The sequence below is a fragment of the Eurosta solidaginis genome, chromosome 5 (assembly GCF_040869045.1).
Source record: "Eurosta solidaginis isolate ZX-2024a chromosome 5, ASM4086904v1, whole genome shotgun sequence".
In the NCBI taxonomy this organism is placed as follows: domain Eukaryota; kingdom Metazoa; phylum Arthropoda; class Insecta; order Diptera; family Tephritidae; genus Eurosta; species Eurosta solidaginis.
Genome location: NC_090323.1, coordinates 36690271 through 36703659, shown reverse-complemented (window position 1 = coordinate 36703659; position 13389 = coordinate 36690271). Strand labels below are relative to the sequence as shown.

Genomic DNA, 13389 nt, shown 5'->3' with positions numbered 1-13389 from the left:
ATCGCACAACTCGCTGGCAAACAAAAAGGGCTTACATCTTATACATATGTATGTATAATAAATACGAATATACATGTATGTTTATATATGTACATATGTTTTTATGACCAAATATATATCGTTAATAACGTTAAAATACTTTGAAGCTGCATTGTATACGAATTTCAAAGAGGATAATCGCCAAATTGAACATCTCGGCTGGTCGTGCGCCAAGACAAATCATTCAGTGGACGTTTATTCGAATTAACAACTTGAAATTTCCAGAGTTCCATATAAAAAAAATGTTTCCTCTTTCCAGCTCAACAGGCCACAATACTTTTGAAATTTTTAACAAAAATGCAACTTTCTTTTGAAGATTCTTTCATCTTATTTTAAAATTGAATTTACAAAAAAAAAATTAGAGGAAGTACTTATGATACCATTTCATTACATAAAACATTACTTCTCTTTACAATTTATCTATAACTTTTTTGTTTTAATATTTAATTTTTTTTTTTTTTTTTTTTCAATTTATGGTATGAAATTTTTATATAGTAACTTACATATATTACTTAATTACTGATTTCGCATATATGTATATACTTATTTTTAAATATATATATTTTTTCTTAAATAAAGTTGTAGTTACTATTTTAATGTTTATTTTTTACATTTATTATCATTTTTTCTTAATTTACTTTTATTTACTTAAAAAATATTTCTATTACTATTATAACTATTTTTAAAAATGTATATGAGATTCTAATTATACATACAATAAATTTTCTTGTGCAAGGTATAAGGCCTTCGAGACAACCGAAAACAGTACTGTCCTTTTTACCTACCATACACCCCTTTTTATCCCGTTCTAACCACCTTTTTTTAGAGGTTCTCTTTTAATGGATTTTGTTAGTTTTCTATGAGTTTGAATATATGTAAGAAGCACACATAAAATTACTATGGTATTTGTTAATATTGATTTACATACAGACATCATATAACATAAACATATGTACAATCATAGATGCAAATACATACGACTCATTCCACTGTGACGAATGTGACATTCCTAGTACAATTGAACATTGGAGTTCTTATATTATAATAAAAAGATATTTAAGCATGTTATTTTATGTAACCTTCAACCTTATATTGATTTTATTAATTTTGGGCTCTGTGGCAGATGTGACATTCCTACTCTTCAATTTTACCGTTGAAATCTTGATTTATAATAAAGTTATTTAGATTTTTATAATATATAAGTTTTTATACCACTTATATAGCACACCTTACAAGATTCTATCTCAAGCTCAAACACTGGCTTATGCTATCTTTGTAAGTAGATCTCAATTTTGATGTTCTCTGCCCGTTTTCATGGCTTTCAATTTAGACCGACTTCCGAGAGGTACAGAATCGGTCTGAGGAAAGGCAAGTTCCCATAGCCGATATTCATTCAGGCAGGTATTGAAATTGTCCTTTGAGTGTGGGTGAATCCGACAAACAGTTTATTTTAATACAGTAATTTGCAACAGGTATAACTAAAGAGGTATGATATAAGAATAACATTCCTGCTCGGGCGCCAGTTGACTACCTGAGTGTTGGCTCGAAAAAATTAACAGCAAAATATTTTTAAATACAATAATCGAATTAAGCAATCGACAGTATATTTATTTGTGGCTAGTTAACTAATAGCTCCCAGCTATTGGAAGAACGGGTGTGGATTATTTTCTAAGGACCCAAGCATGCACCATAGTAGTTGTGAAATACTGCATGAAAAGTTCATTTCAAAGAACTTTTATAGATCTCTTCAAGAAATTACGCAATAAAACAAACAAAAACGTATATGGATCATTGGTAAGCAGAGAGCAAAGTTAAAAGCAGCCAAGTTTTCAAAACAAGGTCCGATCAAAGTGACTCTTGCTAATAAAAAACGCATAGAGTATATCAAAGTGCAAAGAGAAAAAGCCCAACGCCTCCACTAGCTCGATCACGTGCGACTGCCCTAGGATGTTGCGATTGTTGACCGAATTTGGATACAGGGGAATGGATGAGCTTCACTGAGTTGCACGTGGAAGACTTAATCGCCATTGCTGCTCAAAAATTTCCGTCAGCAGTGACTAAGATATAAAGACTGGTGTGCTTTTAATGACTAAATGTATCGGAAAATATATGCATAACTAAATCTGACGTTCTAATCCATATATAACAACTAATATGTAACTATTTAGTATTGTGGCACTATAATAGGCCATTTTGACTTGGTCCAAGCGTGTCGCTATTTAGAGACAACCTTCTACTTAGCTGTGTCGGCATTGTCAAGGCCTCTCATCGGGGTAGGCGTAGCTATCGAGTTTATGAAGCTTCTTCGTTCTGTAAATTGTGAAGGATGTGACATGTGGCGGAAATGTATAAATAACCGTTAAAATGAGCTATAGTCAGCATTCTTATAATCAAAGATCTAATTTCTATAAAATGGCTCCGTAAATAATACCAGTTCATATGAAATTCACTCGGCGTCCATTGCTGTGGAATGAGTCATGTGTGCAGACACATGTATGAGTATGAATTGTATGTACATGAATTTTTATTTTTTTTTTTTTATAATCTAATACGCTTAATTTTTTCTAAAAGTAATATTTCTTAAAAAAATTTACATAATTTTTTTGAAAAATTTCTTTTGCTTTCACTCTTCAAATTTCAGTTTTCGTCTACTCATCAACACACTGACCGTTGCGACAGCCATAGCAACTTCGCAATCCCCAGCGGCGGCGCTTTCAGTTCAAATAAACTTCCTCCACTTGCTCGCCATTGCATTCTTGTTGTTCTTGCACTTCCTGCAGCTGCTGCAAGTGATGCTCTTCCACCTCTTCTTCATCGTCATATTCGAGCAATTCTTCTTCGTGTGTTTGTAGCTGTTGCGATTGCGCATTGCCGCTATGATGCTGTATGACAATTTGTTGATGTTGTTGTTGCTGGTGTTGTTCATATTCTTCTTGTTCTTGCAAATCTAGAGGCTCAAGTTCTGTTGCTGTACTTTGTTGTTGCTGCTGTTGCTGTAGTTGACGATGCGTCAAAAGTTGATGATGCTGTTGTGTTTGCTGTTCAACTAGTTCATGTTGTTGCTGTTGTTGATGTTGCTGTTGCTGATGATGTAATTCGCTGTGTGCCGCCGTCGTAAAGACCAGCGGTGGCGGCGAGCTGCTGCTCACATGATGATGATGCTGTTGTTGTTGTTCATTTACCGTTTCAGTGGCTATGCTGTGATTACGTACAATATGACCGGCGGTCGTTTTACCAGAACGTGTCAATGTCACCGTCACCTCAGAACCGAGGCCGGCAAACGAGACGGGTGTGGCGGTGCTAACATTGGCATGTGTCGCAGCCGCTGCTCTGGCATGGAGGATTTTGCGCGTTGTTGTAACACCGCCACCACCACCACTACCACTACTACTGGTGTTGACCGTGTGCGCATGCGTTTGGGTGCTAGACGATGCGGCAGCCGATGCACTAGGCGACACATAATTGATTAGCAACACACGTTCGCCGGTCGTTGTTTGTGCTGCATGACCGCGCAATATGCGCGTACGATGTGTTGTGCCGCTGCTGGTGGTTGTTGCAATCGGTTGGGCGCCAGTTGCAGCTGCAGCTATGGCGGCTAAACCGCTTGCGCCGCTGGTTTGCTGCTGATGGTGTTGCTGCTGCTGTTGTTGTTGGCCACGGCTCAGACGTGTTGCACTTACCACAGTGCCGCTGATGTTGTTGTTATTGCTGTTGCCGCTGCTGCCGACGCCGCCACCACTACTCCCGCCTACCCCGCCGCCTCCTCCACTCCCGCTGATCATATCGTTGGCTCATCATTACGTATTATTACCGCCTTTCAAAATGAAAACTTTCTTTACCAAAATATTCTTATTGTTACCCTAGTTTATATTATTTTTGTTTTATTTTATTGTTGTTGTTTGATTGGTTGTTAGATGTGGTTGTATGCAAACATGTGAATATTTTTAATATTTTTTTTTTTGTTAAATTGGTGAGACACGAGGCAGCCATGGTAAATGATTAAAAAGAAAGAGAAGACAAGAATAAAATGCAATGTTAATGAGATTTGTTAAATTTCGATGAGAAATACATACATAAGCAATAAATTAGTTACAAATATTTAATAAACAATTAATCACACCAATTTAATACCAGTTTTGGGTAATCTCAGTTTGTGGCAAAGTGGCAAAGTTAACATCTGGCAACTTCACCCAAATAATGCACTCTATCATCTGGGAGCACCCTATTTTTCACAAAACTAAATCAGCTGATTTGCGCTGCCAGCTTAATATTTATATGGTTCGCCTATCACATCAGCTGATTTAAATTTTTTTCATTTCACTGGTATACTGATTGTCAAAAGGAGATGGAAAACGCAAAATGTAACCAACACATTGACAATTACTTATTTCCGTGGTGGTAAATTTTTTATAAAAAAAAATAGTTTCACATCCCTTAATAAAGTTATTTTTTTATGTTCGCCTAACACCAACATGTAGATTTTGACCGTCTGAACAAATGTATGTTATTGCTGTAGAGATGAGCCAAACAGATAGTTGAAACGTGGTTTTTTGCAACACTAAATCAGCTGATGTGCGATGCCAGTTATCTATTATGACTATCAGTTCTGCGCGAAACAACCACAAAAAAGATGCCACAGTATTACAAGTGTCAAAGCAAATAGATGGCAATGTTGATACCTTAGATTTTTAGGTCAAATGAAGCTTTTGTCAAGACAAATAAGACTATGTTCAAATCAAATGAAACTATTTTCAAATCAAATGAAAATTCAATTTGATTCGAAAAACATTCCATTTGACTTGAAAATCAATTTGAGTTTAAAAAAGTTTATTTGAATTAAAAAAGTTTTCCTTGACCTTGATTACCCCAACAGTTATTTAAATACGTTTAGCAAAAATTTTTTTAATAATCAGTGGGTTAGACACAAAGTCAATAGAAACTTGATTGCACCAATATTGCAATAATTGTTGTCGGAATCGGATTTGAAAACGACGGAAAAATTACTTTGGTGTCATGAAATCCAATGTTATCGGTTTAATGTTCGAATTGAAATTAGTGTCGGTTTTAGGTGTCACAGAATCCGATAATATCGATTTTGCTATCGGAAACAATCCAATCAGTTAAATGCTGTTGGATTTCATTTTTTCCTAGTTGTATTTCTCTTGCGTTTAGACGGTTAAGCGCCAATTAAGTAAGTAAGTAAGTATTTCTCTTGCAGTTGAGTATTTTCTAAAAATGTAAGTAAATAAAGGTTTATTTTATAAAAATAAATGTAAATTTACTTATATTTTCATAATAAGGGAAAGCATAAAAATTCAATGCAAAACAGTATTGCGAAGGGCTTCACGAAGTACATCATCTAAAATCGTGAACACCGTTCTCCCTACACTCATGCTAGAATCCTTGCTAACTGATCTTTGATCCTTCAGCTAAAAATCGTATCGTAGCTGCTAGTTGCAGCACTGGCAGAACTTTCGAGCGAGTTAGGCGTCCTTCAATGGTGTCCAATACCATTCGGAAAACCTCTTTGTTTATGCGATAGTATGCAATGTAACTGCAAATACACTATAAATATTTAGAAACCCACATTAAGAAATATTTTAATTACGCTGTCTCTGGCAATTCAAATGGATTGCTGCGATCTCTCAAAATGTTCCTTTTGACATTCTCGCAACTTTCTTCTTCCAATAACATAAATGCTACAACTGCTGATGCCATTTTGATGTCAATAAATTTGTTTATTTCTGTTTAGATGCACAAAACAATTATTTTGTAAAATTTTGCAAAGAAAATTTACATCAAAAATGCCGGTGCACCGAAAACACTGCAAAAAAGCTAATTCGAACATCGCTTTTATTTACATTCGAAAGGAGCAAAACCAATACGGTTTTATGACACCAATTTAAATCAATATTGGTTTGTAATTCCGACAAAACGCTATGGTTACGGCTACTATTTCCGCTTGGAAAACGCTATCCGGCAGCCTGTAGGATCTGTTTATTTCCCGATCAGCACAGTATACCGCAGACCCTACTCCTTCCACTACTTTAGAGCCATCGGTGTACACATGTATCGCCTCGTCTGCCGTTTGAGCACTCTTGCGCCAACCGTCCACCTCTATTGTGGCCTTAAGATCGCCCTCGAAGCGCAGATAGGGAATCAGGTAGTCTGTTCGTCTTGTGATTGATGACGCTATACTACTATGGCCGTATGGTCAGCGCTCAAGCTGCCCCGAGGCACCGAGCCTGGTTGCAGTTGTTAACGCTATGTTCTTTGCTACCAGGTCTACAAACTCGAACCAAGTCAAATATTAAACTCGTCAAGGAATTTCAAGCAAATCACACCATAAATACGATTATTTAAGGTTTATTGGTGGATAGGGCACAGAAAAATAAAGCTCAAATCGGACTATATGCATCGCGGGACGATATTTTGAATTAGAGTTGTTGCCTGTGGCGGCACATAGTGAGTGAAAAATAAGCTCCGACTTCTCGGTTATATCCTTAGGAAAAAGATTGCGCTTACGGAGTAACCAATCGACGCCGAGCTTTTTTACGTAACTATGCACCATTTGCCTTCGCTGTGCGTATCTTGGCTTTCTAATCATTTGATATTTGAACCTCATAGTGTGCGCACATTTCGTACGCAAGAGCGGTGCCTACCGTCGATCACAAGTTTAATTGCATTTAGCGCGACCGGGGCAGGTATCGCATGTATTCTAAAGTTTCTCATAAAAGGAGTCGTTATCCAGGTCCGAAGCCTACTATGTGAGCAACTGAAATGCGTTATGTGGAATAACCTCGCGGAACGTCATATGACGCTTGGTACTTGGCAGCGAAGCCTCTTTCCCAACACCAATTCATCATCTTTTAGTGGATAGTGGGATTTTTTTAATCAGAGAGGTAGACAGAAACAGGAATATACAGGCAAGGAGACTTGAGGAGGTGAGTGATAAAGTGTAGTACATTTTGATGATGGGTGGGGATGTAAAAAAGACAAGTACCGGAGAGAGAGGGAGACAGAAGGCATGCAGATGCAGATATATAGAAAAGAAAAAATACGAAGGGAATGACAAAAATAGAGACAGGGAAAGGAATCGGGAGAATGAAATATGTAAAATAGGTTTTTCAGATGAGAAAATAGGCATCGCTCAAATTAGAGCAAGCGCTTATAGAAATTTTCTATAGCTTTGGCTAATCCTAAAGTTTCTATCGGTGGACATATTTTAAGAACAAGAAAATGGTCAACCTAAAATATGACGGGAACTCTAGATAGTATCGATAGCTTATTAATTACTCTTTTTATTGTTATAAAATTTCCCAAATTCATATATGTATGTTGTATGTATGTACACATGTACATACAAAGATAACCGGCAAAAAATAGTCATGTTTCAAACAATTACATAATTTCTTTTGTTTATAATATTTTTCTCATACAAATCTTTGTTTAAAAAATATACGTTAAAGGTTTTCAGTAGTTAATTAATTCAGTTTTTTTATGACATATTTTAAATTAAAAAACCGAATAAATGTATGTATAGCAAATTCAAAACGCATGGGTTTTTGCTAAAACCACCCTCCCAAATTCGTTTTCTTTTTTTTTCTTTTTTATAAAATTCTTTTCTTTTGTTATTTTTTTTTTTAATTTCTTTTTTTCGTTATTGATATTTTTTAATTATATTTTTATTTACCTGTTGTTAGTTTTTTAAATCTCATTTTGTTTTCTGTATTTTGCTCATGTTGCTTTATACAATTGTTTTTGTTATTGATATTTTTTTTTTTATATATATTTTTTTTTAATATTTTTTTATTTTTTAATATTTTTTTAATATTTTTTTATTTTTATATTGCTGATTTTTGATAGCCTTGTAAGTACTTATTATTGTAAAAAATGTTTAATGAGCTGGTCGATCAAACATAGTCATATGTTCCTGAAGATGATTTCAGACTGAAATCGAAATATCGACGAAGTAAAACTAAAACACAACTTTAAATATTGTGATATCGCGAGTTAATATCGAGCTCAAGGCCTAACAATAATTATTTTATCATTATTATTGTTATAATATATTTTTTCTTAATTGAAAAAATTTTAAATTAGAATAGAAGAAAGAAAAAATTTAGACAACTGCCAAAGCTCGTTGTATAGATCCATTTCGGGAACTGCTAAATTCCTTCATCGGCAACGTTTAGGCGCCGCTGCTATAACCGTTCAGCCATCACAGCGGTTTTTTGTTTGTCTTCATTATTCCTACTTCAATTCTGGTTCTTGCCAAATGATATTCACAGCACTGCGACATCTGTTACAGAATAGTTGTGAAAATTGGACTTTGTTTATGGCGATGATGCCATAGTGTCATATTTTATTGACACTTTTTTCCCGTGCTCTGGGATGTATTAACAATTTTTGTTGTTATATCGGCCTACTGATTTGTAATATCGCGAGTTAATATCGAGCTCAAGGCCAAACAATAATTATTTTATCATTATTATTGTTATAATATATTTGTTCTTAATTGAAAAAATTTTAAATTAGAATAGAAGAAATAAAAAATTTAGACAACTGCCAAAGCTCGTTGTATAGATCCATTTCGGGAACTGCTAAATTCCTTCATCGGCAACGTTTAGGCGCCGCTGCTATAACCGTTCAGCCATCACAGCGGTTTTTTGTTTGTCTTCATTATTCCTACTTCAATTCTGGTTCTTGCCAATTGATATTCACAGCACTGCGACATCTGTTACAGAATAGTTGTGAAAATTGGACTTTGTTTATGGCGATGATGCCATAGTGTCATATTTTATTGACACTTTTTCCCCGTGCTCTGGGATGTATTAACAATTTTTGTTGTTATATCGGCCTACTGATTTGTAATATCGCGAGTTAATATCAAGCTCAAGGCCTAACAATAATTATTTTATCATTATTATTGTTATAATATATTTTTTCTTAATTTCTTCTATTCTAATTTAAAATTTTTTCAATTAAGAAAAAATATATTATAACAATAATAATGATAAAATAATTATTGTTAGGCCTTGAGCTCGATATTAACTCGCGATATTACAAATCAGTAGGCCGATATAACAACAAAAATTGTTTAAATATTGTGTTTTATTTAACTAAGGCCTATCAGCTCATTAAAAATTTTTTACAATAATAATTTTTTTTATTATTATTTTTATTTTTGTTTTTGTTTTTATCGGCCTATTGATAAATCATTCAAGGTTCGAATCGAGCTCAAGGCCAGAACAATAATTTTTTTCTAATGATAATTATTGTTATTTTTTAATTTTTCTAAATTTGAAAAACTGTATTTTGTTTTTGGAATAGTAAGTAGAGAATTTTTCAGACAACCTGCCATAGCTGCGCAGATAGATCCATTTCGAAGGGTGCTAAGCCTTCATCATCAGTACGCTTTAGGCATGCTGCGCTAACCATTTAGCTATACAGCGGTGGTTTGTTTGACTGGCAAATTTGCTACTTCTATTCCTTTTTATACCTTTCATGAAAATGAAATGGTATATTAATTTCGTCACGAAACCGAAAATTGTAAGTCCTTAAAGGAAAATAGATAGACCCACCATTAAGTATACCGAAATAATCAGGTTGAAGAGCTGAGTTGATTTAGCCATGTCCGTCTGTCCGTCTGTCCGTCTGTCTGTTTGTATGCAAACTAGTCCCTCAATTTTTGAGATATCTTGATAAAATTTGGTGAGCGGGTGTATTTGGGTGTCCGATTAGACATTTGTCGGAACCGACCGGATCGGACCACTATAGCATATATCCTCCATACAACCGATTTTTCAGAAAAAGAGGATTTTTGTAATATCTTACCCAACGGATTGAAGCTTCAAACTGCACCATATACTTTCGTATATTGCACATATTTTTGCCTGAAAAAATTGATGAGATCGGTCGTATATATAGTATATATCCCCCACAACCGATTGTTCAGATAAGGAACTTTTCGTAGTTACTGTCCTATTTTAAGAGCTAGAGGCTCCAAATTTCAACGAATGCTTACGTATATAGCATATATTGTTGTCTGAAAAAATCATAAAGATCGGTGGTATATATAGTATATATATATATAGTATATATATATATATATATATATATAGTATATATATATATATATATATATATATATTTTCGCAAATTTTAGCCCCATTTTAACAGCTAGAAGCTTCAAGTTTCACCGAATACTTACGTATATAGCATATATTGTTGTCTGAAAAAATCATAGAGATCGGTTGTATATATAGTATATATCTCATACAACCGATTGTTCAGATAAGAAACTTTTCGCAATTTCTGCCCCATTTTAACAGCTATAAGCTTCAAATTTCACCAATTGCTTACGTATATAGCATATATTGTTGTCTGAAAAAATCATAGAGATCGTTTGTATATAGTGTATATATCTCATACAACCGATTGTTCAGATAAGAAACTTTTCGCAATTTCTACCCCATTTTAACAGCTATAAGCTTCAAATTTCACTGATTGCTTACGTATATAGCATATATTGTTGTCTGAAAAAATCATAGAGATCGGTTGTATATATAGTATATATCTCATACAACCGATTGTTCAGATAAGAAACTTTTCGCAATTTCTACCCCATTTTAACAGCTATAAGATTCAAATTTCACCGATTGCTTACGTATATAGTATGTATTCTTGTGTCAAAAAATCATAGAGATCGGTGATATATATAATATATATATGATGGTATATATAGTATATATATATAGTATATATATATTTTTTTACGATTTCGGCCCCATTTTAACAGCTAGAAGCTTCAAATTTCACCAAATGCTTACGTGAATAGCATATACTGATGTCTGAAAAAATCATTGAGATCGGTGGTATATATATTATATACTTCATATAAACTGTCATTTTTGCCCCTTTTTTACGGCTAGAAGCTTCAAAATTCATCAAATTTCATCAAATAGTTACGTCTACGTCATATATTTTTGAAATACGTGATTCGTAGTCATATTTTTTACATACAGACCACAAAAAACGTGAAGCTTTGCATCCTCACACAGATTACCTACCTATTTTTATTTTATATTTATCTTAAAAATCGTTTAGATATGTTCAAATTTCACTAAATGCTTGCGTGTATAGCATATATTGTTGTCTGAGAAAATCATAGATACCGGTGGTATATATAGTATATATCTCATACAACCGATTGTTCAGATAAGAAACTTTGCGCAATTTCTTCCCCATTTTAACAGCTAGACGCTTCAAATTTCACCATATCCTTACGTATATAGCATATATTATTGTCTGAAAAAATCAGAGATCGGTGGTATATATATTATATACCCCATATAAACTCTAATTTTTGCCCCCTTTTTACGGCTACAAGCTTCAAAATTCATCAAATTTCACCAAATAGTTACGTTTACGTCATATATTGTTGAAATACGTGATTCGTAGTCATAGTTTTTACACGCAGACCACAAAAAACCTGAAACTTTGCATCCTCACACAAAGTACCTACCTGTTTTTTATTTTATATTTATCTTAAAAATCGTTAAGGTATGTAGATCTGTTCACTATATATTTCTTATCTTATACAGCCGATTATTCGGAGATTACGAACGGGATAAGATTATTGTTCAGCCCCATTCATGAAAGGTATGAAGTCTTCGGCACAGCCGAAGACAGTCCCGTTCTTACTTGTTACCAACTATATTTAATCAGTGTTGCGCCATCTGGTGCAAATCACTGATAATGCTGGATTTTTGTTTATTGTCAATTACTTTATTGTTCTGGCCTTGTGCTCGATTCGAACCTTGAATGGTTTTTTTATTTTTTTAATATTTTTTTTTTTTTATTACATGTATTGTTTACTTTTTAATTTTGTTTTCCGTTTTTTATTTTTTTATCATATATTATTTTCCATTTCTTTGTTTTTTTTATTCGTTTTTTTTATTTGTTTTTTTTTTTGTTTTTTTTTTTTTTTTTTTGTAATTTTTGATTTGCTTTTATTTTTATTTCTTTTTTGATTATTTTATCTATTTAATTTATTCTAATTGATTTTTTTAGTATTTCTTATATTTATTTTTATTTTTTATTGTATATATTTTTCAATTTCAAATGTTTTGTTTTTTATTTTTTATCTTTTATTTTCATTTATTTCTTTTTTCCTTTTTCTGTTTTTTTTTATTTTGTTTCGTTCTGTTATTTTTATTATTTATTTATTTTTTATTTCTCATTTTTCCTATTTATTGTTTATTTTTTTTTAGTTTTAATATTTTTGTTTTTTTATTTTTATTCTAATGTTTTTCAATTTCTCTTTTATTTTTTCATTTTTTTATTATTTTTTTATTATTGTTTTTTATTATTTTATTTTTTTATTGTTTTTTATTAAATTTTTATTATTTTTTTATTATTTATTTTATTATTTTTTTATTTTTTTTTATTATTTTTTTATTATTTTTTTATTATTTTTTTATAATTTTTTTATTACCCCCGCCTGATTTTTTTGGTTTTCTTATTTCTTTTTGTATTTTTTTTTTTTACTTTCTTTGCTATATCTCTTTTATTTCTTTTTTTCTTTATTTCGCATGAAAAAAATTTTAATCTTGCGAAAAAAAAATTTTAATAAAGGCCGATTTCAAACTAGATAAAAATTGCATTTTCTTAGACTAAAATTTAATAGGCTACAAAAATGAATTTTGGGTTTTACAATACACAATTTGAAATAAAAATTTTATTTTCAAGTATTTTTCGAGCTTGTGAAAATTGAATTTCTAATACATTTTTCGAATTAAGAAAAAATGTAGTTATTCACGATTTTGAATTTAGATTTGTATGAGAAAAATATTTTAAGATATGTGTGTAAATTCTATATATGAATTTGGGTATATTTCTTAGGATGATTTTTGTTTGACACGTCATTGCATAGTGCAGCCCTCGTGCACACGTTGTACACATATGTACATATATCTAGACAAAAATTTAAGCACAAAATAAAACAAGGAAGTTGAAAATTATTCTGAACAAACTTAAGTACGTACGATCATTCAAAATCATTTAAATATACATATTTACGTGCATACGTGCATACATATAAACACATAAACATTGCACATACATATACATAGGGTACATAACAGCCAAACAAATTATGCATTCAACAAACAATCGGTTGGCAAAACAAATTAACCTACATATGTATTTACTTTCATACAGTCACACCTACATACAGACATTCATACTAAATGTAAAAAAACCAAAACTTAAGAAAAAACCCAGGCCGTAGAAAAACTATGATAAATTTAGGAAATCGAAAAATTAGTAATTCATAGACATAATTTT

The 13389-nt window shown here is 32.4% G+C and overlaps 1 protein-coding gene across 8 annotated transcripts in view; it reads right to left on the bottom strand.

Moving 5' to 3' along the window:
* Positions 1 to 3680: 3680 nt before the first annotated feature.
* Trl (Trithorax-like) overlaps positions 3681 to 13389 on the bottom strand; it is a 291079-nt gene continuing 281370 nt past the window's right edge. For 7 of the 8 annotated variants that reach the window (XM_067790909.1, XM_067790907.1, XM_067790912.1 and 4 more), the window contains exon 8: positions 3706 to 3899. In XM_067790909.1, coding sequence (XP_067647010.1) covers positions 3837 to 3899 — 63 coding nt within the window. In that variant the 3' untranslated portion in view covers positions 3706 to 3836. Of the gene's footprint in view, positions 3900 to 13389 lie in introns of all 8 variants that reach the window. The other variant, XM_067790914.1, reaches the window with a different exon arrangement.